This window comes from Mus musculus, chromosome 17 (genome assembly GCF_000001635.26).
Source record: "Mus musculus strain C57BL/6J chromosome 17, GRCm38.p6 C57BL/6J".
Taxonomy (NCBI): domain Eukaryota; kingdom Metazoa; phylum Chordata; class Mammalia; order Rodentia; family Muridae; genus Mus; species Mus musculus.
In genome coordinates, this window is record NC_000083.6 from 43673353 (window position 1) to 43698202 (window position 24850).

At 43.4% G+C, this 24850-nt stretch overlaps 1 protein-coding gene across 3 annotated transcripts in view; it reads left to right on the forward strand.

The window, feature by feature from the left end:
* Positions 1 to 24850, forward strand: part of Cyp39a1 (cytochrome P450, family 39, subfamily a, polypeptide 1) — an 84060-nt gene that overhangs the window by 5981 nt on the left and 53229 nt on the right. For 2 of the 3 annotated variants that reach the window (NM_018887.4, NM_001285948.1), the window contains exons 2-6: positions 3479 to 3614; positions 6772 to 6946; positions 9596 to 9745; positions 11834 to 11924; positions 18282 to 18386. In NM_018887.4, coding sequence (NP_061375.1) covers positions 3479 to 3614; positions 6772 to 6946; positions 9596 to 9745; positions 11834 to 11924; positions 18282 to 18386 — 657 coding nt within the window. The remainder of the gene's footprint in view (positions 1 to 3478; positions 3615 to 6771; positions 6947 to 9595; positions 9746 to 11833; positions 11925 to 18281; positions 18387 to 24850) is intronic. The other variant, NM_001285947.1, reaches the window with a different exon arrangement.

Below are 24850 nucleotides of genomic sequence, written 5' to 3' on the forward strand. Positions count from 1 at the left end.
GGATCTCCAGATGGCAGTGCCAGTCACAGCTGCTGGTAAAGAGAAAAGGAGCCACTCCAATCTGCTGGGGATGCCTAACGGCCCAACCACTCTGGAAACCACATCAGCCATGTATTAGCAGAACACGCAGCTAATCATGTAACTCAGCACTGAAGTGTCTCATGCAGAAATGGAAACTCAGGTTTACATCGCAACCTGGCTGCAGCTTTATCCATAATCCCTTTTTAAAATACCCTTGGAACAGGGCCCCGAATGTCCTTCAGGAAATGTCCTTCAATGTCTGTGGAATCCTGTTCAGAAATGTATAGACACGAAGCCTTGACAACACAGAGAATCTAGATGACACTGGAGCGTGGTTTTAATGGTAAAAGTTACTCTCAACCGTTTGTATGCCATCTGACTCCATTTATATAGGATCTTGAAATTCAATTACAGAATGAACCATCCCTAAGAGTTGAGGCAGAGCTCAGGGTGAGAGAAGAGCTAGTGTCATAGAATGGTGACAAGACAGGACTTGGTGGTGGTGATGGGGTCTCTTGACTGCATCTTTGCCTGGAGCCTGGATGTTTTTCAAGCTACTAACACCAGGGACAAGAGAGTACTGAGAACCTGTGTGGTCTCTGCAGTGTTTCTTCTACCTCCTTGTTTATGTAGATCCCACATTACAAACTGAGTTGCAGATGCATAAGAACCACTTTGAAACTTACTAGATGCTCCTGTCTTTGCTTCCTAACGCTTAACCTGCTGCCATTAAATTAAGGACAGGAGAACAAAGGGGAAACAAATAAAACAGAAAGTCACTGCTGTAGAGTTTGTGGCTCTACACGGAATGATTTTCACCATGCAGAATACTAGGAAGAGTTCTTTTAAACAGCAGCAACTTGGGTCAGCAGTAATCTCAGTGGCTCATTGTGTTTGAATTTGGTCTCCTCTTGAAGCCCCTAACTAACCATTGTTACAGAAGGCCACTTTCCTAATAGAAAGTTAAAAAAATGAACATTTTAAACACAGCCTGAACAGTGAGAATAATCTGCTTTCTTTTAAGTATTGGCTAGTAAACGATTCTAAGTAGGTAATACTGGAAGGTGGTGTTTATGTGTGGGTCTGTATGTGAGAAATGAGACTCTGGTCAGGTTGTGTGTGTGTGTGTGTGTGTGTGTGTGTGTGTGTGTATGTGTGTGTGTGTGTGTATGTGTGTGTGTGTATGTGTGTGTGTGTATGTGTGTGTGTATGTGTGTGTGTGTGTGTATGTGTGTGTATGTGTGTGTGTGTATGTGTATGTATGTGTGTGTGTATGTGTGTGTGTGTTTTCAGTGTTCAGTGATTCTTGAGCTTACAGCTTGTCTAGTAGCACCCCTAACACTTACCAAGACTGTAACAAGTGCCAGTCTCATGATTAGTGTGAAAATGAGTAACACTGCAGTAGTGATTCGAGTAAATGATGTCTTTAGATACATATGAGGCTTAAAATGGGCCATAAAGCCATGATGGCTCATTTTCATAATGGGTGGTTTGTTGCCAACATCTGTAATGGATGCTAGAGCATAATTAGAACTCTCTGAAAATGGCATCCATTTCCTCCAATAAGGTCATAAACTCTGTACGAGTTTCCTTTCTGTTGCTGGGAGAAAACACCGACCAACAAGAAGTTAGAGGACTCTTTTGGCCCATACTTCCAGATCGCAGTTCATCACTGAGTTAAGTCGTGGCAGGAACTCATCGGTAGAAACTATGTAGGAACACTGCTTGCACATTCATGTTTGCCCTGTGCAGCTTAGGACCACCTGGCCAGGGAATGGTGCCACCCAGAGTTGTCTGGGTCTTCCTACATGAATAAAATATTAGTCCCCTTCCCCAACACACTCACAGGTCATTATGATCTAAACACTCTCTCCATTGAAACTCAGTAGATGCTAGGCTTCCTCAAGTTGACAGTTGAAACTAACTAGGGCAGACTGCCAGAAGGCAGACCTCATGCAGGGAATTACGCAAGAGAGAAGGAAAAGTGTATCAGGAAGTTTGTAAAGTTTGTCAAGTCTGAGCTCTGGTGCCAGGAAAGAGGAGGGTCACAGAAAGCTAGGAAGACAATGGCCAAGAGAAAGATAGGAGTCCTAGAGAGACAGGACATGTGATCTATACCAGCAAACAGGCTACTAGGCAGGCAGACACCCAGGCAAATGCTAGCACATGTAAATATGTGGTAGCTTATGCAGGCATGCACACACACATAGCAGCACACAGCTTACAGGTAGCCACACAGACCTACACAGGGTCTGGCAAAGCAAAAGTTGACTTGCCAGTGACCCCAAGACCATACTTTTAGAGAATCAGACAGAGTTGACAATCTTTCTACAGTGATTACATAGCAGACTAGATTATTGCTGACTTTTGGCTTCCCTGAGCATCCAGTGTCACTCAGTTTCTGCCCCTTATTCTGCTTATTAGCCATCTTGGCCCAGGCCTGGTATCCATACCAGCACCATGATGTCTAAACATGAACAGGCCTCTAAGGCCTTCTGTTCTCTTCAGTTTCTTTTGCTCCCTTGAGAAGTATTGAGCTGTATGTTGCTTATAAGCTGCTTCTTATCTTGAATATAGGATTGAAAGATCTCTACAGTGGTATATTTTTAAATTGTTTCTTTTTCCTAATAGCCAAAAAAGGAAGATGGGATAGATATATTTTTAAAAATTAATTGATTTACATCCCAAATGCTGCCTCACTCTGGGTCCCTCCCTTACAGAGTCCCTTCCCCCACCCCCCTCTACCCTTTGCCTCTGAGAGGGTGGGGCCTAGGATAGGTATCTTATTGTGCATATTTTAGGACAAAATGAATTAGGATTCATATAATTTAAATGTGACCAAAACGGGTTTTCTAGTAACTACCACATGTAACCAGATTTTTCAAATATCTGTGTCATTGCTTCATCACTGGTATTTTTTATTTTGTTTTTAAGGGAGAGAGAGAGAGAGAGAGAGAGAGAGAGAGAGAGAGAGAGAGAGAGAGAGAGGTCCATGTGTGCACTCATGAAAGTGAACATGTATGTAGATACCTGTGGAGACCAGAAGGGGGCATCAGACCCCCTGGAGTTATATACAGATGACTGTGGAACTGTCCAATGTGGGTGCTAAATACTGCACTTAGGTACTCTGCAAGAACAGTACACATCCTTTAAAACTGAGCCATCCTGCCGAGTACCAGCATCTTGCTTCCTGACAGCAGACCAACATGATCACCTGCCTCTGGCTCCTGCCACCAGGACTCCTGGCCCTGATGAACTGACTGCACCCACAAACTGGGAGCCAGAATAAACCCTTCCTCCCTTAAAAACAAAACAAAACAACAACAAAAACAAAAACAAAAAACTGAGCCATTACTCCAGTCTAAGTACTTAAATTCTGGAGGAAAAACTGTGTTATACATAACATGTGATTTAGCAATGCTTACTAATATATCTGTGTTTTTGTGTTTTATTCTAGTATGGACCGGTATTTACCATCTTTGCTATGGGAAACCGAATGACCTTTGTTAGTGAAGAAGAAGGAATCAATGTGCTTCTAAAATCTGAACATGTAGATTTTGAATCAGCAGTACAAAGTCCTGTCTATCACACAGGTAACTGATATTTTTAGATCGATCCTTTGAGCTATAGCATTGAAACCCAAGAGTAGTTTCAAGTAAGATCACATCCCTAGTCTTCTATCAAGAATAGTGAAGGGCAATTGTTTTGTTTTTAAAGCAGGACTAGAAGGGGGAAAAGTACACATGATAAACTGGGTCATTGAAAAGGAAACTATTGGGAGTCTAATATATTTAGGTTTCACTTAGACATATGGATGAGTCAGGCCCCAGTGGTCATTTTAGAGACTGTCTAGACTCTCAATGTATACAGCACCCAGGTGTTAACTTCAGCAGACGGCTGTGCACACAGTGTTCCACAGGCTTCGGCTCTTGGCTTGATTGCACTCTGCTTCTCCAGAGTAGAGTTCATCTGCTTAACCAACAAGCCATTCTTATGGACTCTCCTGATAGTGCCCAAAGGGTCAATAAGACTCTCTGGGTTGATTTCTCCCATCTCTCAGCCTCCATCTGTCTTTGAGTCTGCTTGCTGGTACTGGAGAATGTGTTCCTGGTGTGGCTTTTTCTCCCCAGCATGCAAATTCTTGTGCATGCACCATGCATCCTCCCCAGAATATCTGCCCTGTCTGCCCTGGCTTCTTCTTTTTGCCCCACAGATGTCCCTCTTCACCCCTCCCTCCCCACCTCCCTCCCTCCCTCCCCTTCCTCCCCCTCCCTCCCCTCTTTCTTTCTTTCTTTCTTTCTTTCTTTCAATCCTTTAATATTGTACTCGGTCATGCATTTCCTGGCATTAAGCCAAAAATCCGTCACAATCTCTGAGTGATTAAAAGTGTAGGTAATTTTTCCTTGAAAGGTCGCAGTAATATTGGCTGAATTTACTGTTCCCCAGTGTTTGTTGGTAAATGAGCTATGGAGCACCTAGTCAATGAATATAAATATTTTGAAGGCTAGTTTTCTATGTGCTAACATTTCTTCAGTAAAAGATACTAACTTATGTGCTAGAGGCATACGGACATTATCAGAACGTTCTCCCGGGTCTCCCCTGTGGCCTCTCACTTTTGATCATTTCTGTTGAACAGATAAAATCCGTTACAATTTACTCTTGATCCAGCTTCTCATTCCTACCAAACATTCCACCACTGTGATCAGAAAAATCTCAATTTAATTTAGCTCATACACAATATATCCTGAACATTGCGGAACCATAAAATACAAATTATTTTAAAAGGTGGTTTAAAGACAATCAAATTAGATAAACTAAATAAAAAAATGTTTTAGAAAGTAGACAACAACAACCAAAACTCTAGCCTCTGCCCTGACCTAACCTCAAGCTGATATTGTAGAAGGAAGAGGAATATTTCTATTAGAAAGTGTTTTAGAGCAAGGTCAGGGTTACTCTGTTGGAAGAAGAGAACTAGAAGGGAAAAATGTGGGGATATTGGGGTGTGTGTGTGTGTGTGTTTGTGTATGTATGTGTGTGTGTATGTATATGTGTGTGTGTGTGTGTGTGTGTGTGTGTGTGTGTGTGTGTGTGTAGAAATGGGGGTTTGTGTCAGAGAGTAGTGAATTAGCTTAGGTTAAATAATAGCATCTAGAATGCTGAGACTTTTAAGATACTCTGCATTCTCTTTTCTTCTTTAAAACTTACTCCACCCTATATGGCATCCCAGCCTCAGTCTCCCCTCCCACCTCAATCCATTCCTCCTCCACCCCCTAACCCGAGAAAAGGGCAGGCCTCCCAGGAATATTAACCAAACAAGGCAGATCAAGTTGCAGGAGGACCAGGCACCTCTCTCCACATTAAGGCTGGAGAAGGAAACCTCATAGGAAGAAAAGCTTCCCCACAGCAGGCAAGAGTCAGAGACAGCCCCCACTCCCACTGTTGGGAGTCCCGCAGGAACACCAAGCTACAAAACTGTAACATAGATGCAGAGTCCGGGTCAGAACCATACTGGCTTGCTGGTGGTCCACTCACTTTCTGTGAGCCCCTATGTTTAGTTGATTTTATGGGTGTTCTTGTGGTATCCTTGACACCTCCGGCTCCTTCAATCCTGCCTTCCTCCTCTTCATCAGGATTCCCTAAGTTCTGCCCAATGGCTGTGGATCTCTACATCTGTTTCCAGCAGTTGCTGGATGAAGCTTCTCTGCGATAAGCACCTATCTATGTATCATTAGGAATTGTTTTATTGACTTTTTAAAATATATTTTATTTTATTTTATTTTATTGGTTTTTTGAGACAGGGTTTCTCTGTATAGCCCTGGCTGTCCTGGAACTCACTCTGTAGACCAGGCTGGCCTCAAACTCGGAAATCTGCTTGCCTCTGCCTCCCGAGTGCTGGGATTAAAGGCATGCACCGCCATGCCTGGCTTTATTTTATTTTTTTAATGTATGAATACTCCACATGTACTACTGCCTGCCAAAGAGGGCAGTAGATCCCTTTATAAATGGTCATGAGCCACCATGTGGTTGGTGGGATTTGAATTCAGGACCTCTGGAAAGAACAGCCTTTGCTCTTAAGCACTGAGCCATCTCACCAGCCCTGGTTTCCCCCACACCCCTGTGGTCATGTTTGTTCTATCCTAGGTCTCCAGGCTATTCATCCTCTGGTTCCTGGCTCTCCAGGCAGTGTCAGGGGTGGTCTCCCTCTTGTGGCATAGGTCTTGAGATAGACCACACTACTTGAGTTGACCACTCCCACAATTTCTGTACCACCTTTACCCTGGCACATCTTGCAGGCAGGACAAGTTGTAGGTATATAGTTTTGATGGTGTCCCAATCCCTCTACTAGAAGTCTTGCCTGGTTACAGGAAGTGGCTGGTTCTGGCTCTCTATCTACCATTAATAGGTCTGAGCTAGGGTCACTCTTAAATATTCCTGGATGTTTCCATTGTACTAGGTTTCTACCTTGCCCCAAAATGTCCCCCAATTTCAGCTTCCTCTCCCAGCACTCTCTCCTTCCATCGTCCCCCACCTGATCCCTTCTGTTCCAATACCCATCCCCCCATCTTCTAGTTCACTTTAGATATACCTTGAATGTAGATCTGGAGGAAGAAGGGATCAGCCCTCTCACTCACAGATGACTTTGCACACAGATTTAATGATTTTATGTGCTGTGAGGACACTGACAGTGATATAGACTATATGCCACAAGGGATCGTTGCCTCTTTTGAAAACAATTCCCTTTGTCTTTAGCATGGATTCCAAAGAATGTCTTCTCTGCACTGCATGAGCGACTGTATGCCTTGATGAAAGGGAAGATGGGAACTTTCAACACACATCACTTTACTGGGCCGCTAACTGAAGAACTTCATGAGCAACTGGAAGGTTTAGGCACTCATGGAACAATGGACCTGAATGACTTTGTAAGGTAAACCGTGCTTGTTCTAATCTTCAGATTAGAAACAAGCCTGTTGGATTTCAAAATTCACCTGGTAGATTAATGTACTCTAACCAGGCCACTATGAGAGTTCTTAAAAACTCATTTAAATTCTAAAGAATGGTCAGTTTCTAGTTGAGCAGTCTCAGTTGATGGTGAGCAAACCAACCAGCCGTCATTGACACACACAAATGAATTTCTCCTCCGTGGTTGTAACAGTTATATATTTGCCATATAGAATTCCTGCTCGTGATTGCTATGGATCTATGTTGCTTATTATGTTATTAGGTTAGGAAGACGAGAGGACAGAGGAGATGATGGAGTCAGAATTGGGTAGGAGGGACCCAGGAGATGTTTGTAAGACTTCAGAAAGAACCCCAGGGAAAGGCAGGACCTTGAGGGTTTCTGAGAAAGGAAAGGGAGGGTGTAAGAGACAGGAGAGACAGGGAGGAGTAATGCAGGGAGTGAGCCATGTTCACAAGCTCCCTGGAAAAGGTGAAGGTTGGGTATAGGATCCATAAGAAACATTTTCTACATATATAAGTATTCTCTATATGTGAGAAAATTCTCTACTTGTGGAAAATTCTCCATGTCTCTGAATATTTTCATGTGTATAAAGGCTCTCCACATGTACAGAATTTTTTCACATGTATAAAAAAATCCCCACATGCATGAACATTCTCCACTTATATTAAAAGTTCTCCACATGTACAAAAAAAAATCCCCCACATGCCCAGCAAGTCTCCATATGAAAAACTGAAATACCAAAGCCTTTGCTCACCTGAGGAGAATCCCAAGATTCTAAAGAGAGAATGAACTGGAAGGAGGATATAAGCTCTCTAAATCCCACCCTACAGTGATTGATGTACTTCTTGCAGAAAGGCTCTACCTTCTAAAAATTCCATAACCTTCCCAAACTGTGCCACTAAGTGAGACCATGGCTTCAAGTACAGAAGCCTATAGGGGACATTTCTCATTTCCTCCATAACACAACAGATAACATCAACAGATATTTCAGTAGACAGTAGTTTGAATATGCAGAATTTTGTGAGAAATTAGGTAATAAATGATTACTATCGCCCCATTTTGCTAGTGTATTTATTGACATGTCAGAGACAGTGGTTGCCTGCTTGTTACTATTTTCTAAATACATGTCTCCTGAATTTCATTCATCCAGCCTATTATTTATGGTTTTGTTTGTTTGTTTTGTATTTGTCTGGACCTAAGAGGCTTCCTTAAAATAGATTTTTAAGTCTTCGGGGCTGGAGAGAGGGCTCAGGAGTTAAGAGCACACACACTCTCCCCAAGGACCCAGGTTTGGTTCCCAGCACCTAGATTACACAGCTCACAAATGCCAGTAACTAGTGCCAAGGGGATCCGACCTACCTGATCTTCCCAGGCCCCTGCATTCACACACACATATCTCTAAATATGTTCAACTAGAAAGGGCCCATTAATTAGAATCTAAATGAGGTTGGTTTTTTGTTTTGTTTTGTTTGTTTGTTTAAGTCTCATAATGGCCTATGTCTTAGTCAGGGTTTCTATTCCTGCACAAACATCATGACCAAGAAACAAGTTGGGGAGGAAAGGGTTTATTCGGCTTACACTTCCATACTGCTGTTCATCACCAAGGATGTCAGGACTCAAGCAGGTCAGGAAGCAGGAGCTGATGCAGAGGCCATGGAGAGATATTCTTTACTGGCTTGCTTCCCCTGGCTTGCTCAGCCTGCTCTCTTATAGAACCCAAGACTACCAGCCCAGAGATGGTCCCACCCACAAGGGGCCTTTCCTCCTTGATCACTAATTGAGAAAATGCCTTACAGCTGGATCTCATGGAGGCATTTCCTCAACTGAAGCTCCTTTCTCTGTGATAACTCCAGCTGTGTCAAGTTGACACAAAACTAGCCAGTACAGCCTAGTTAGAGTACATTAATCCACCATGTGAGTTTTGAAAGCCAGAGGAAACATGTGCATACACTTAATTAAGATTAGTTGTTGTTTTTTTTTGTTTTTTGTTTTTTTTTTAAGAAAGGATTTTTGTTGTTGTTGTTTTGTTTTGTTTTGTGTTGTGTTGTTTTGTTTTTCGAGACAGGGTTTTTCTGTGTAGCCCTGGCTGTCCTGGAACTCACTTTGTACACCAGGCTGGCCTCGAACTCAGAAATCTGCCTGCCTCTGCCTCCCAAGTGCTGGGATTAAAGGCGTGTGCCACCACTGCCTACTAAGAAAGGATTTTTAACTCTTCAGATAAACACTGTTCATTTTTACTCATCTTTAAAGCGCAGTCTGACTTCCACCAGCAAATGGGAAACCTTTTCCTCAAAGCTGTGTCCCATGTCACATGATCCCGTACTCGATCAATTGTCATTTTAAGAGAATGCTGCCTTTGTATCTAGAGCAGTGTTCTCAACCTTCCTAATGCTGTGACCCTTTAACACAGTTCCTAGTGTTGTGGTGACCCCCAGCCAAAAAATTACCTTGTTGCTACTTCATAACTATAATTTTCTACTGTTGTGAAACGTAATGTAAATAAGGTATTTGAACCCCCAAAGGGGTTGAGACCCACAGGGTTGAGAACTGCCTATTCTAGAGCTTTTCCTGTTGGCTGCTAGGTTGACTTCCCAAGTGTTCCCCTCGTTACAGGTATCTACTTTATCCAGCCACACTCAATACCCTCTTTAAGAAAGGGTTGTTTCTCACAGACAAGAGGACAATCAAGGAATTCTACCAGCAGTTTAAAACCTATGATGAGGGCTTTGAGTATGGCTCCCAGCTGCCTGAATGGCTTCTGAGGTAGGTGCCCTTTCTGTGATTGGCTCTTTTCAGCAATTTATTTATAGTGTTCTTTCCCTCTCCGCTATGTGTGTGTGCACAGGTGTGCCCACCTTTGAGCATGAGTGTGGAGGCCGCAGGAAGACGTCAGCTGTCCTGCTTTGTCCTCCTCGACTACAGTTTTTTGAGACAGAGCCACTCACCATTTTGGCTAGACTGTATGGTCATTGAGCCCCCCAGCATGCCCCATCTCTGCCTGGGGGTTACAAATGCATGCTGCTGTGCTGGCTTTTACATCATGCTGGTGATTTGAGCACAGGTCTTTAAGCTTGCACATCAAGTCTTTGACTTTCTGAGCTACCGTTCGTTTCTCTTATTTGTGTTCTACTTTGTTTTTATTTTAAGGTAAGTGTGTGTGTATATGATATATGTGTGCGTGGGGGGATATACTGCACTTGCCGTAGTGCATGTGTGAAGATAGGCAGGGGGGATGTTGGGTTTTGGGGCTCACCTTCTATCTTGTTTTGGACAGGGTCTAAACATCTCACTGTAATTCAGGTTAGTTGGCCAAGTTTCTATGGATACTGTTGTGTCTCTGCAGGAATGCAGGGATGACATGTGGATGCGACCAGACACCCAGGTTTTTGTAGGTTCTGGAGAATTAAACTCCTCTGGTCCTCAATACTATGAGGCAGGCACTTTATGCACCGACTCCTAGTCCCAGTCCTATTTCTTTCTCTTAAGTAGAGTAACATCAGCTGAGGTGGGAAGAAGCTGCTTCGCTGACTTCTTCTCTTTGTAATGGTGGTGAGGGAGGCTGCAGTGTCCTCACTACGTAGCCTAAGCTGGCCCTGGAATTCATGGGCCCAGCTTACAGGGTGCTGGCTTTTCAGGAGCGCACCATCTCACCAGACTCTAGCCTGATTATTTTAGTGCACATGTGTGAAGTGAAGGAGGAACAAGAAGAAATATACTTATTTTTCTCACTCTACTCTTTCTTTCTTCCATCCTGCCTCCCTCCCTATCTGCTGTCTCCCTTCCTTCCTGAGAAACGTGTGTGTGTGTGTGTGTGTGTGTGTGTGTGTGTGTGTGTGCACGATTCTTGAGAGAGAGAGAGACAGAGACAGAGAGGCAGAGACAGAGACACACACAGAGACAGAGAGAAGCTGGCATGAGAAATGCATCCGAGGCCTTTCCTGTGTACAGTGTGTACCATTATTGACTTGATTCTGTCTGAACCCATGCGGAATCAGCCCTGTCCCCTGCAAGGTCACGGTAGGCGTGGTCAAATTCATTGGCTCACATCAACATTTGTAACATGCTGTGAAAAATAACTGCATTTTAAAAAGTATTTGGTAATCGCTCTCTGTTTTATCCTATTTGGATAGTTAAAGGTGTCATGGACTGGTAGCTTATAAGCAATAAAAATTTATTTTCCATAGTTATGGAGGCTATAACGTCCAAGATGGGGGCACCAGCAGGGTGGTTTCTGGGGAGGTTTTTTTTTTCCCTGGTGGCAGACTGTCAACTTCTGACTGTGCCTTCAGGGTGGTAGAGTCAATCAAATGTTTTCCAGTGTTTTATAAAGGCACTAATCCCATCGATAAGGATCATGCAATCACTGTGCTCCTTGCCATCTTCCCTGATACAATCACCTGAGTGGTGAGATTTTCAGCATTTAATTTGGCAGAGGACGAAGATTATCTTCAGTAGGTGGTGGTACTAGCCAGAAAGGAATAAAATGATGATCACTTGTGGACTTAACGCAGCTTAGTCAACATCTGGCCTCTGTGTTGGACCTTTGCCTTGTCTCTCTTGGGACAGGCACATTGAACATGAACCAAGCTATTGGCTAACCATGTAACGGGAGTCCACTAGGAATCCCAGGAGCTAGTTACCAAGCCAGTGAAATGTATTGACCTGCCCCCTCAGTATTACCCGTGGTCTTATAATTCAGGAGTAGGCCTCTTTGGAAATTCTAACATGGAGGCCAAGAAGAAATTTGAGGAAATTATTCTACTCTCAGAGACCTTTTGTCCCTTTATGTTCTGGCCTGTCACCCTAAGCACTTGCAAGTCACTGCTTATATGATTTTTTTTTCTTATGCAGAAACTGGTCAAAATCCAAAAGATGGCTCCTGGCGCTGTTTGAGAAAAATATTGGCAACATAAAAGCTCACGGATCTGCAGGTCATTCTGGAGTAAGTGTCCTCTTCCTTCACTAAGATATATGGGACTAAACAGCGATTATTACAAAACCATTTCTCCTAGGAGATGTGGGGGATTGGGTATGCCCAAGTGATATGCTGGGCATGCGCACATACATTACCTTATTGTTATTAACCTCACAACACGAAGGCATTCTATTCTATAGGATAACAAAGCAGATGCTACAAACAGCAGCAACAACAAAGTGAACCTTGGGGATTTTAAAATTTATTCTCATAGTTGGCTGTGTCAAAGGACACAATTACAATTGAATGGTCTTGGTTGCTTTACAGTGTAATTCTCGAGTTAGACAACTCCCCCATCTCATGGGCTGAGCAGAACAGGTTGTCTTTATAGAACAGAGCTGGAGAAATATGAAACTCAGAAACAAACAAAAGCAAACAACTTTTAAAACTGAGGACAGAGCAACAGAGCAATAACTGTCTGGTTAAAACTGGATTTTTCTGGTTACTTAAGGAAGTACAGAGCACATTAGATGCAGCTTCGTCTCATTACTCTTGGCCTGTTTAGGCAATGCCCACCTCTCACTTCACTCCTGATTTCTAAGAAGGTCACATAGCACCTTAGCTTCCAATGAGTCTTTGATTTGATATGAGACTTTGGTTTGAGCAATTCCATATTGTTTTTTTAATTGTTACTTGGTTTCATTTTATTTTCGAGACAGGGAATATCACTATGGTGACCAAAATATAACCCATAAGTTCCTGATCCTCCTACCTCAGCCTCCTGAGTACTGGGACTGTAGGAATGGGCCCCCCATGCCTGGCATCAATTTTGAGTTTTAGTTTGGAATAGAAGTTTTACTGGAATAAAATCAGTGGGTTCCTGTGGTGGTTTGAATAGATTTGGCTTCTCATAGGCTCAATGTGTGTGAATGCTTGGCCCATAAGGAGTTGTACTATTAAGGATGTATGGCCTTGCTGGAGTAGGTGTGGCCTTGTTGGAGGACGTTTGCCACTGTGGAGGCGGGCTTTGAGGTCTCCTGAGGTCTCCTATGCTCAAGCTAGGCCTAGTGCAACAGTCTTCTTCTGCTGTCTGCAGATCAAGGTGTAGTAGTCTCAGCTCCTTCCCCAGCACCATGTCTACCTGCATGCTGCCACGATTTCTGCCATGATAATAATGGACTAAACCTCTGAAAGTGTAAGCCAGTCTCACTTCAATGTTTTCCTTTATAAGAGCTGCCGTGGTCATGGTGTCCCTTCACAGCAATAAAACCCTCACTAAGACAGCTTCTATACTGTGTGTCAACACCTGCATGGATGGTGAGATACAGGTGTGAGCAAACCAGGGCAGGATAATGAAGCTCTATAAAACAGGCTCTGCTCCTGACTCACTTCCACAAGTCACTTCTCTCTGTGAAAGCAAGGAGCTGATCCCATGTGAGTGACTTGAAACATGAGGCAGGAGGAACGGTCCCCGGGTGTTATTCAGGAGCCGTGATTCTTCCAGTGTGGTTTGAAGTCTTTTTGCATCACTTGGGGACCATACACATACTGGGGTGGAGCCTAGAGGCCTGGGTCCCCAGCTTTCCAGGCATCCTTGACGCTTGCTATGGTGAAGTTTTTTAGCCCCTGGCTGTGGTTAGAGTTACTTCTTGGAACTTTTTTTAAAAAGTCAGATCTGATTGCTGGGACCTTTGCCCTCAGAGTCTGGGCTTCATTTGGTCTGGGTTGCTAGATTCAGTCACCAGGTATGTGACATTACCCACAGGACCTAACATCTAGACCTCACTTTCCTGGTCTGCCCTATAGACCATTATGGGGGTTAAGTTGGTTAATTTTTGTAATGGGCATTGGACATGGTAAAGAGGAGATGAGAGAGAGATTGTTTTCAATCATCATTTAAAAACTCATCTCTCCCTCTTCTGAGGTCTTTTCCAATTGCTTTCTTCAGAGACTTGAAGTTCCTGTCATACAGATCTTTTACTTGCTTGGTTTGAGTTCCATGGAAATATTTTATATTATTTATGGTTATTATGAAGGGTGTTGTTTTCCTGATTTCTTTCTCAGCCTATTCATAGTTTATATATAGGAGGGCTACTGATATTTTTTTAAATTAGTCTTGTACCCAGCTATAGGAGTTCTCTGGTAGAATTTCTGGGGTCACTTATGTATGCTATCATATCATTTGCAAATAGCAATACTTTGACTTCTTTCTTTCCAATTTATATCCCTTTGATCTCCTTTAGTTGTCTTATTGCTCAAGCTAGAACTTCAAGTACTATGTCAAATAAATATGGAGAGTGTGGGCAGCTTTATCTTGTCCCTGGTTTTGTAGACTTGATTTGAGTTTTTCTCTATTTAATTTGATGTTGGCTATATAGGCTTGCTGTAAACCATCTTTATTATGTTTAGGTATGTCCCTTGTCAAAATGAGAATTAGACTACAATCTGCAGAAACTGTGTAATAAAATTGGGCATGGAGTCCAGTATTTGTAATCCCACACTGATGGAGATAGGCAGGTCCCTGAAGCTCATTGCTCATACAGACTAGCCTAACCTTTTATCTGTATGCCAATGCAAGCCTCCATATTTTTTTAAAGGGCAGAAGATGGCTCCTAATGAGTGACAACACATGCTGCAATCTTCTGACATGCACATACATCCACATACTTGTGTGTGCAAACCCATGCCGATATATGCACCTGCACACCTGTAAGTATGCATGCAGAGAATACATAGTCATTTAAAATCCAGGCCTAAAGTATCTGAAGTCCCAGCCTCTCAGAAGGCTGGGGCAGGAGGATGGCACTTGCCTGGACAATCTAGTGAGAGAGTGTATCTTAGTTAGGGTTTTACTGCTGTGAACAGACACCATGACCAAGTCAAGTCTTATAAAGGACAACATTTAATTGGTTTGGCTTATAGGTTCAGAGTTTCAGTCCATTATCATCAAGGTGGGAGCATGGCAGCTTCTGGGCAGGCCTGGTACAGGCAGAGCTGAGAGGTTTACATCTTCATCTGAAGGCTGCTAGCAGAATACTGGCTTCCTGGCAGCTAGGATGAGGGTCTTAAACCCACACCCACTGTAACACACCTACTCCAACAAGGCCACACCTACTCCAACTGGGTCACACCTCCTAATAGTGCCACTCCCTGGGCCAAGCGTAAACACACCCTCACAGTCTCAAAATAAAAAAAAAATAAAAAAAAAGAAGACTGTGGGTGTGGTCAAACGATAGATGGTCTCCCAGCATGCCAAGGCTCTGGTTCTAATCGCTAGTACTGAAAAACAAACACCCCAGAACAAAACAACAAGAAGACACTTCAAATATTTCAGCATTTAAAAATGATACAGAATTTCAGACAAAAAAAAATGTTACAGAAAGCTTCTGGTCTTAGTTATATAGCAAATGTCACTAACAATGCTGCTACTTAACTCTAGAGAGGAAGATGGCCTCAGGAAAAAGAAATGTGTAAATGATTTGTGGTTTTGACAGTCACTTTTAATTTTCAAAATGACATAATCTCAAATCACATGGAAAGAGTGAGTTAATGAATGTGGGATTGTATGGTGGGTGTGTCTCCCAGGGATTGTCTTGAATGCACTGGGGGGTGGCACCATTCCCTAGGCAGAGGATCCTGGATTGTATTATAGTGGAGAGAGCCAGCTGAGCACTAGCCTGTATGCATTCATTGTGCTTTATTTTTGGCTACGTATGTGACTAGCTGTTTAAAGTTATTACTGCCTTGATTTGCCCAAAGTGATCATCCGCAATCTGGAATTATGAGCTAAAATAGTTCCTTTTTTCCTAAATTGCTTTTGACTTTTTTTTTTTTTAAATCCCAGCTACAGGAAATGAAACCAACACAAATATCTTTTTCCTTGTCCTTGAATTCTTTCTGTTGTTGTGATAAACATCATGACCAAAGGAACTTAGGGGAGGAAAGGTTTTATTTCATCTTATACTTCCAGATCATTATAATCTATCATTGAGGGAAGTCAGGGCAAGAACTCCAGGCAGGACACTGGAGGCAGGGACCACTGAAGAACTGTGCTTGCTGAAGGCTCGAGTCTTTCACAGGCCTAAGTTTCATTCTCACTGGGCTGGGTCCTCCTATAGCAATGAACATGGACAAGGTAGAGACCCCTGAAACAGCTTGATGTGGTAGAGAGTAGCAGAAAGTAAAATCCATAACTAAAATGACCAGTGCTGCTCTGCCATCACTATGGACTGGATAACGACACACTGGCTAATATTCAGAGGTGGGTTACTATGTGCCAGGCATAGTTGCCCATCTCACAAAGCCGTTTCGTGTTTCTTATAACAACTTTAATGCCAAGAAGATGGACTGGCGGAGCTAGTCGATCTGGCAAACTTGTGAGCCTCACTAACAGCAATTGAGCGGCAGAAGCAGCTCCATTTTGATCCTGCCCGTGCTTGCATTTCTTTGACTTGACTGTGCTTGTTTCCTCTGGTGAATGCTCAGTGTGAGCACGAGTGGCTGCTTCTCAGAGCCATGGCTGACGTACAAATGAGCTAAACACCCGTAGAGACCTCACAACTGTACTGTTCCCAGGCCGGCATGGCACACACAGGTCAGAACTCCCGTATTGTTTTCCTATCCCCTGTACTGAGTAAATAAAGATTAAAAGCACATCCTGTGACCAAGTCTCTGCCCTCTTGTGGAGAAACAACAGTGGGCAAAAGCAAATGAGAGAAATCTCTGAAGAAAGTCAGGTTATAGGATTTCTGCAGCCGCCTGGGAACAACCAGAGTAGGTGGGCTCTGCTCTGCTCTGATCCGAGTTGGTTCCACTTAAGTCAAAACTTATCTGCTCATTTGTTTTTCTAGGAGGTTGAACCTAGGTCCTCATAAATGCTAAGCATGTCCTCTGTTTCTGGGATATATCCCTAGTTCTCCTTTTCACTTTTTAATTTGAGAAAGAAGTTCACTAAATGCTGCTTGAACTCACATTGCAGCCCAAACAGACTTTGAACTTGAAATCTTCCTACTCTGACCTTCCAAGTCTCTTGGTTATAGCCCTGCACCACCAGGACTGGCTACTTAATTTTCCTATGAGCAGAGATTGCCTTGTTTTAGAAGGGGTAACATTTAGGTTGAGTCTGTAGTTCTTCTAGTGGAGTGCTTGCCTGGTATGCACAAAAACCCAGTTTTAATCTCTGCCATTACATCCACATCACCATCATCATCATTTCCATAGTAACAGCTGGGTGTTGTGGCACATGTCCGTTTGGAAGGCAGAAGCAGGAAGATCTCTGTGGGTTCAAGGCTGGACTTGACTCCATAGTGAATTCCAGGTCATCCAGGGCTACCTAGTGAGACCTTGTCTCAAAAAAACAAGAACAAACAAACAAAAAAAAAACCCAAACATGGTAATTTTGAAAATACAAACGTCACAACTAACCAAGCAATCCTGGGGGTAGGGGATCTATGTTGGGGCTAAGGGTGTGGCTCAGTTAGGACAGTGCTGGCCTAGCATGCCAAAAGCCCCAGGTTCACTCTGAATGAACCAGGCATGGGGGCTACACTCCTGTAATCTCAGCACTTAGAGCAAGAGGAAGGAGGATCAGAGCATCAAGGTCACTGCCAGCTACAGAGAAAGTTAATTTTCTGTCAAGTACTTTATTAGCAACTGTGCTAACTAATTTAATTGTCAAATTTTTATGATGTAAGAACCATATCACGGTCATCTTAAGGACAAGGAAATCCAGTCAGTGGGATATAGAAGTGATTCATTCATTCATTCATTCATTCATTCAGGATCATTCATTTCCTTAATAGTGGAGACAAAAGACAGAAATACAGCTAAGCTCCACTGGAGATCCTGTTTCCCTCTGCCATGATAGCGCCCACTGTACACACGTCCACGCCTTAGGATGCAGACACAGTATCTCTCGGATTCAGTGAATCCAGGGTCACGGCTCAGTTTAGGCAAAGTGCTTAATAAGCAAGCTTGAGAATCTGAGTTTGGGATTCCCAGAATGCACGAAAAAAAAAAATCTGTGAGTAGGGACACGTGCCAGTATCCCTAACACTGGGTAGAGGCTGGTGGATTCCTAGGATTCCTAAAGCTCCCTGGCCAGCCAGAGTAGCAGGACTTGGGCTTCAGGTTCAGTGAGAGACTCTTCGAAAAGATAAATGTGGCACATGGTAGAGGAAAGACACTCAGTGACGACCTCTGATCTTTGTGCGCATGCGCGCACACACACACACACACACACACACACACACACACACACACACACATCCACACTAACAAGTGTATAGAACACCCACAGAGGAAAAATAATGAAATGGTTTCTTGTTTGGGGACATCGGTCTTCGTCACGCGGCTGTGGTCTAACAAGAGTTATTTCCTTCCCAGACCCTCTTGCAGGCCATATTGGAAGTGGTGGAGACGGAAACACGTCAATACAGTCCAAATTATGGACTGGTCGTACTTTGGGCTGCTCTGGCCAATGCTCCTCCTGTAAGTACATGGGAGACAAGGAGGCTTTCTTTCATCTATCTAGCTTTTGCTTTTGTTTCTTTTCTTTTTGTTGTTGTTGTTGTTGTTGTTGTTTTGCATTGTTTTCTTTTTCTCTTGGACTTCAATTCTTCACACACTTTGGGGAACTAAAAGATAATGGTGGACTGGGATGTAAGGTCTTTCTTTTTTTTAAAAGGAGTGTTTGATAGAGTATGTCTCGGTAGTTCAGTGGATGGAATGCTTGCCTCATGAGCTACAGGACCAGAGTTCATGAATCCTGCTGGATGCGGCAGGCTGCCTATAACCCCAGTGCTTGAGAGGCTGCGGCCCAGGATCCCTGCGACAAGCTGGTCATCTGGCCAAACCTCAGGGTTCAGTGAGAAACCCTTGTCTCAGTGAGGAAGGCATCTGACGTCAACCCCTGGCTTCTATAGATAAGAGCAGACGTGCACACCTGTCTGCACAGACACACATGCAAACACACCAGGTATACACATGTGCGCAGGTGCACACATGTGTGAGCACACAGCGTGTACAGCACTCACATATACACATCAAATCCCCCACCACACTCCCAAACCCACCCCCACATACTAAGGGGGCATAGTGTACATCCAGAGTGAATTCTTCACCCTGGCATCCAACTAGCCCAAGGAAAACTTGCCCTTTGTGGTCCTCTGTGTGCTGTGTAAGAACCCCTGACTCTGTTAGGCTATATGCTCTGTGCTGTGCAGTTGGACAAAGCCTAGCACCAGCTTTGAACCAAAGTGATAATACACCAACTGATGGTTTCCTATGGAATTGCTTATCTCCAGCCACTGTGGTGTCTATGGAAAAAAAAATCTCTGTGTCTTCATTTCCTTTACAGGAAATGGGGAGAGAAGGGGGAAGAGAGGGAGAGAATGTGAATATGAAAGTAAAACTTGTGACATGGTCATAGGCATGGGTTGCTCATTTGCCTACATAGTCTCTGTGAGCATCCAACAAGATGCTCAAAAGATGCGCTAGTCAATGTCCATTGAATGTGTGCGTCCCCTCTCCTCCTGAGTACCATTAGTGTTTGCATTCCTTGTCCCCCTCCGTTCTATAAGCTTCTCTCTGAAGGGGGCTTGTGGCATTGAAATTCACAGCCTATCTAAAGATAACAGGGGCCTATAAAGACCATTGATTTTTATATACTTGTTTTAATTGACTAATTAATTTAGTCTTTGTTTTTTAGCACAAAGTCTTGCTATGGAGCCCAAGGCTGCCGTTAAATTTGCAATCTCAAGGGCTGAGATTACATTCAGGACACACAGTGTTGGGCAACCATTTCCAATTATTATTTTTCTTTTATTAAGTGATCAAAATAATGGGGTTCCTTATGACATCTTTATCCATGTATACCACTGAACATGGCTTATGGTCAACCTCATTATCCCCTCTTGACCTCATTTCTATTTATTTCCTTCCTTCTTCCCTAAGCATTTCCCATCTGCATCTCTGTCTCTTTGTGTCTCTGTGTCTCTGTATCTGTCTGTCTTCTTCTTCTTCTTCTTCTTCTTCTTCTTCTTCTTCTTCTTCTTCTTCTTCTTCTTCTTCTTCTTCTTCTTCTTCTTCCTCCTCCTCCTCTTCCTCTTCCTCCTCTTCCTCCTCTCCCTCCTCCTCTTCCTCCTCCTCTTCCTCTTCCTCTTCATCTTCCTCTTCCTCCTCCTCTTCCTCTTCCTCCTCCTCTTCCTCCTCCTCCTCCTCCTCCTCCTCCTCCTCCTCCTCCTTCTTCTTCTTCTTCTTCTTCTCTCTCTCTCTCTCTCTCTCTCTCTCTCTCTCTCTCTCTCTCTCTGTTCTTTTAAAGTCACTATGATCTAGGTTAAAGCTAGGAGATCCATCTGTGATTCTCTGCTTTGTCTGCTCTGACTCCTTATGTTGGTTGTAATGTAAGAATGGCTACCTATGGATTTGTGTTTGAGGAAACAGGGACACTCAGCCCAATCTCTGGTAAGTGTGGTCATCACCCCACCCCCCTTTTCTTTAACAACTAGAAATAAAACCAATGTGTAAATATTACACATTTTTCCTTCCTGTTTCTGAAGGGGATTTCTGGGTCCCAGTAACTCTACTTCTTTTAACCCACTGTACAGACTAGAGCACAGAGGCAGATATTCCAACACTGCTACTCAAACATGTGCCGCCCGAGAGAATATATACTTCATCACACGACAAGCCTATGCTTCCCCCTACTCTATTGGTCCGATATTCTTTTTTGACTCTTCTCAACTAACTGTTTGAGCTACATCAACACTGAAGAGCAACTTCCCAAACATGCACACAACAGCTACAGTCAGAGGAGTAGTTCTCAGGATCTCTCCAGAAAGGTCCCCCTGGGGAAAGCCACACAAAGCACTATTGATCGGACACAGAGGTCTGTCCTTTGAGAGTGGACCTGGCACTGGTCTGAAAAGATGTGTCTCATGATGACTGAAAGCTTCATCTTGCTGGACCTTCCTTGTTGGCACCTCCCAGAGGCAGTCTGACGCATGAGCAGAGACCTTGGAAAGGCCTTTGCATCAGATCCCAAGCCAGTTCCCATAGCTGGGTGACAGTGGGCTACACAGTCCTTTAACCTCTCCCAGTCTGCATCTGTGTCCTCATCTGAACCACTTCCAAGGATGGTTGGAGGATTTGACTGGAAATAATAAAAAGTGCTTAACAAAATTGGTGCTCATTCATTAAGTGTGCTGTGCAGAAAACATCACCCTCACTGAAATCAAAGGCTTCTTTCAATGGTCCACTAATAATGAATATAGACTGCCATGGGTCCCAAACTCTTGACTCCTGTCTTAGGTAGGTGTCTTAGGGTTTTTCCATTGCTGTGAAGAGACACCGTGACCAAGGCAACTCCTATAAAGGAAACCATTTAACTGGGGCTGCCTTATAGTTCAGAGGTTTAGTCCATTATCACCATGGTGGTGTGCAAGCAGACATGGTGCTGGGGAAAGGAGCTGAGAGTTCTACATCCGGGTCAGTAGATAGCAGGAAGAGATAAATGCCACACTTCCTTCAACAATGCCACACATACTCCCATCAAGGCCACACTCTTAAGAGTGCCATTCCCTGTGAGCTTATGGAGGCCATTTTCTTTCAAACCACCACATTATACACCCTGGTCTTCATAGGCTTATAGCTGTATCAAAATGCAGAAATGCATTAAAACCAACTTTAAAAGTCCCCATATCAGTCTCAACCTGATAAAAGTTCAAAATCTCTTCTAAGACTCATGGCAATCTCTTAATTGTAAACCCCTGTGAAATCCAAATGAAAGTCAGATCACATACTTTCAACATACAATGGCACGGGATATATATTACCATTTCAAAAGGAAGGCAAAGAATCATAATGAGGAGATACTGGACCACTGCAAAACCTTAAGCCAGCTGGGCAAATTTCAAACTCTTATTTCCGTGTTTTATGTCAAAGATTTCCTCAGACCTCCAACTCCTTTCACCCTTGTTGACTGCTACACACTTCTCTCTCTCGGGCTGGTACCACTCCTTGTTAGCAGCTTTCTTCAGTAAGTATCCCATGAGTCTGGCATCTCCAACAGGTTGGGGTCTTCAAGGCAGTCAAGGCTTCACCTTCACAGCTTCAAACAGTGGCCTCTCTAGGCCTTCAGGCAAGGATGCTCTTAAACACACCTCAGTGGCTTTCCTTAGTCAGGGAGGGAGGCTTCACAACTATGTGGCCAAAGCTGCCAGGTTTTGCTGCTTACTGGGTCTCAAACATGGTTCCCTTGTTCAATTATGTCTTCGCTAGCTTTCTGCTTTCAATGGTTTCCTTTATGGCCCAAGCTTTGATGTCTTGAAACTTGACTTGTAGACCAGACTGGCCTCAGACTCAAAGATCCACCTGCCTCTCCCTCCAGAGTGCCAGGATTGAAGGCATAAACCACCACATTGGGACCTACACTTTTCTTTAATTCCCTTTCACAAGTTGGAAGCTTAGCAGGGTGGGATCTTGTCCTTAGGGCACCACTCCCTTTATTCCATTTAACATCAGGATTTTCTTTCACCTGTTTTTTTCCCTTGAACACAGCATTTAGCTCCATTCCATTTCCTGGTTCCTCTTTTCTCCTTGAATTGTACATTTTGTATTTTTTCCATGCTCAGCTTGCTCCATCTCATTACAGAACTTCATAAGAATAAGCCATAATAACTACATGACAGAGATGATACTAGGCTGTTTTGAGATTTCCTCTGCTAAAGCAATTAATCCCAAACTCTTCAATTTAGCCTCAGGCAGATTTTTTATTTTTATTTTTTTAACAAGATCAGAAAGCAACCACATTTTTCACCAAAATATTATAAGAACTGTCTCTAGGCTACATGCAAATACTCTTCTCCTCTGAAGCATCTTGAGCCAGCACCCCACAGTTCAAATCATCCTCCACACCACTGTCTTCTACGCTCTTACTAGGATGGTAAGTTAAGCCCAATTTAAAGGGTTCAATTGTGTTCCAAATCAAAAGTCCCAAAGTCCATATTTCTCCAAACAAAATCATGGTCAGACCTATCACAGTAACACCCCACTTCTGGTATCAACTTCTGTCTTAGTTTGGGTTTTATTGCTGTGAAGAGACACCATGACCATGGCAACTGTTATGATGAAAAACATTTAATTGAAACTGGCTTTTAGTTCAGAGGTTTAGTCCATTATCATCATGGTGAGAAACATGGTGGTGTGCAGGCAGACATGGTGCTGGAGAGGTAATTGAGAGTTCTACACTGGATCGGTAGGCAGCAGGAAGAGAAAGATGTCACACTGGGCCTGGCTTAAGCATCTGAGACCTCAATGCCCACCCCAGTGACACATTTCCTCCAACAACATCACATCTGCCCCAACAAGGTCATACCTTCTAATTGGGCCATTCCCCATGAGCCACCATAATGTATCAATGGTCAGGAGGGGCATGGCTCTACTATCTTAGCTTTTAGGATCACCCATTTCTAAAGAAGCTCTAAGAGCTATAAGTTGTGGATTGGTCATTTTCTGGGCCCAGATGTGATAGTATTTCCTCTCTCCTACCTTGAAGCCCATGGGACTCACAGCCTGTTCTTTAGAACGGGATTGCTACCAGCCCATCAGGAGTTTTTGCTGTGGCCTACATGTACTTTGATAGATCATCTCAAGGTATTGGCTATACTTCATGAGATTATCTTGATTGAAAGGCCATTTCCTACGTCTAAGGTGTTCCTCGATAGAAAATGAACTTTCTAGAACAGTACTCAATAAAAAGCCAACAATACCAAAGCTGACTTGGGTCATTTTCATCTGTTGCTTCTCTGAAGTTTTAACTATGCTCAGCAGCCATTGTGGCCCTCATTCTTCCCAGACTTAATGGCATGGTGGCCCATATGTGATTGACAGAACATTATCTGGAATGTTATAAAGATTTGTTCTTTACTTGTTTCAGAAAATGACCTAGGATAGCCATCACTTTGAATTTTAAATGAGTTCATTTCTTAAGTATATAACAAGTCAAACTAAAAGAATAAATAGTAAATGACTGATCGGTGATGGATGGATGGGTGGGTGGATGGATGGATGGATGGATGGGTGGATGGGTGGATGGGTGGATGGATGGATGGATACCCAGTGCCAATTCCCCACAGAAAGAGTCTCAACCAGAGCAGTGTTCTCACAGGTGAGGCTTCCAAGTAAAAGAACAGCAACATAGAGAGATGACATCAAATTAGGTGCTCACAACGCCTCTCAGAAGCCAATGGGGGAAGTTAAGGCAGCTAGAGTTCCCATTTGAACTAGCTCTCCATAGGTGAGCTTACCATTGCTCTACTTCCCTCTTCTCTTTCCCGCTGTATAAACTTTTACATTATGGGATAAATTGTGGCAGCAACTGTTAGAAAGGGTTTGTCTTCCTGCTGTTCCCAAGGTCACAGGGCTGATTGAGCTATTTTAATGTCTATTGTCTTTCTTCCTTGTCACAGAGTGAGAGGCCCTATTCCTCACAAATGGGGGCTTGGAGCACCCCTGGCATTAACACACTAGTGTCTGAAGTAGGAGAACCAACCCCACTTCCAGGGCTAGCTACTCGGTGACCTTAAACAGCAGGTAGCAATTAACTTACATAGAGTACTTCCAAGACTCCTTCAGCATCCATCACATCTTTTGGATACTGTTGCAGAAATGCACAACTCATTTCCTCCTAGGATGCAGCCAGCCTCAGGGCCTCCTTCCTTATCTCTTCTCAGTTTGCTTCTTAACTCTCCAACAAGTGGCTTTTCATTGGTGCTCTGTATTTTAGTGACTGGTGGCTCTCCTTTCTGCACTGTGACAATAGACTTGACCTTTTTGGCATAATATTGTTACTCCCTTGGGCAGCACACTTGAAATCCTTTTCCAAAGGTGTGTCAATGACTTTAGGGCCAATTTTGCTTTTTCGTTCAGTATCATGTAGAAACATTTTAATTAAC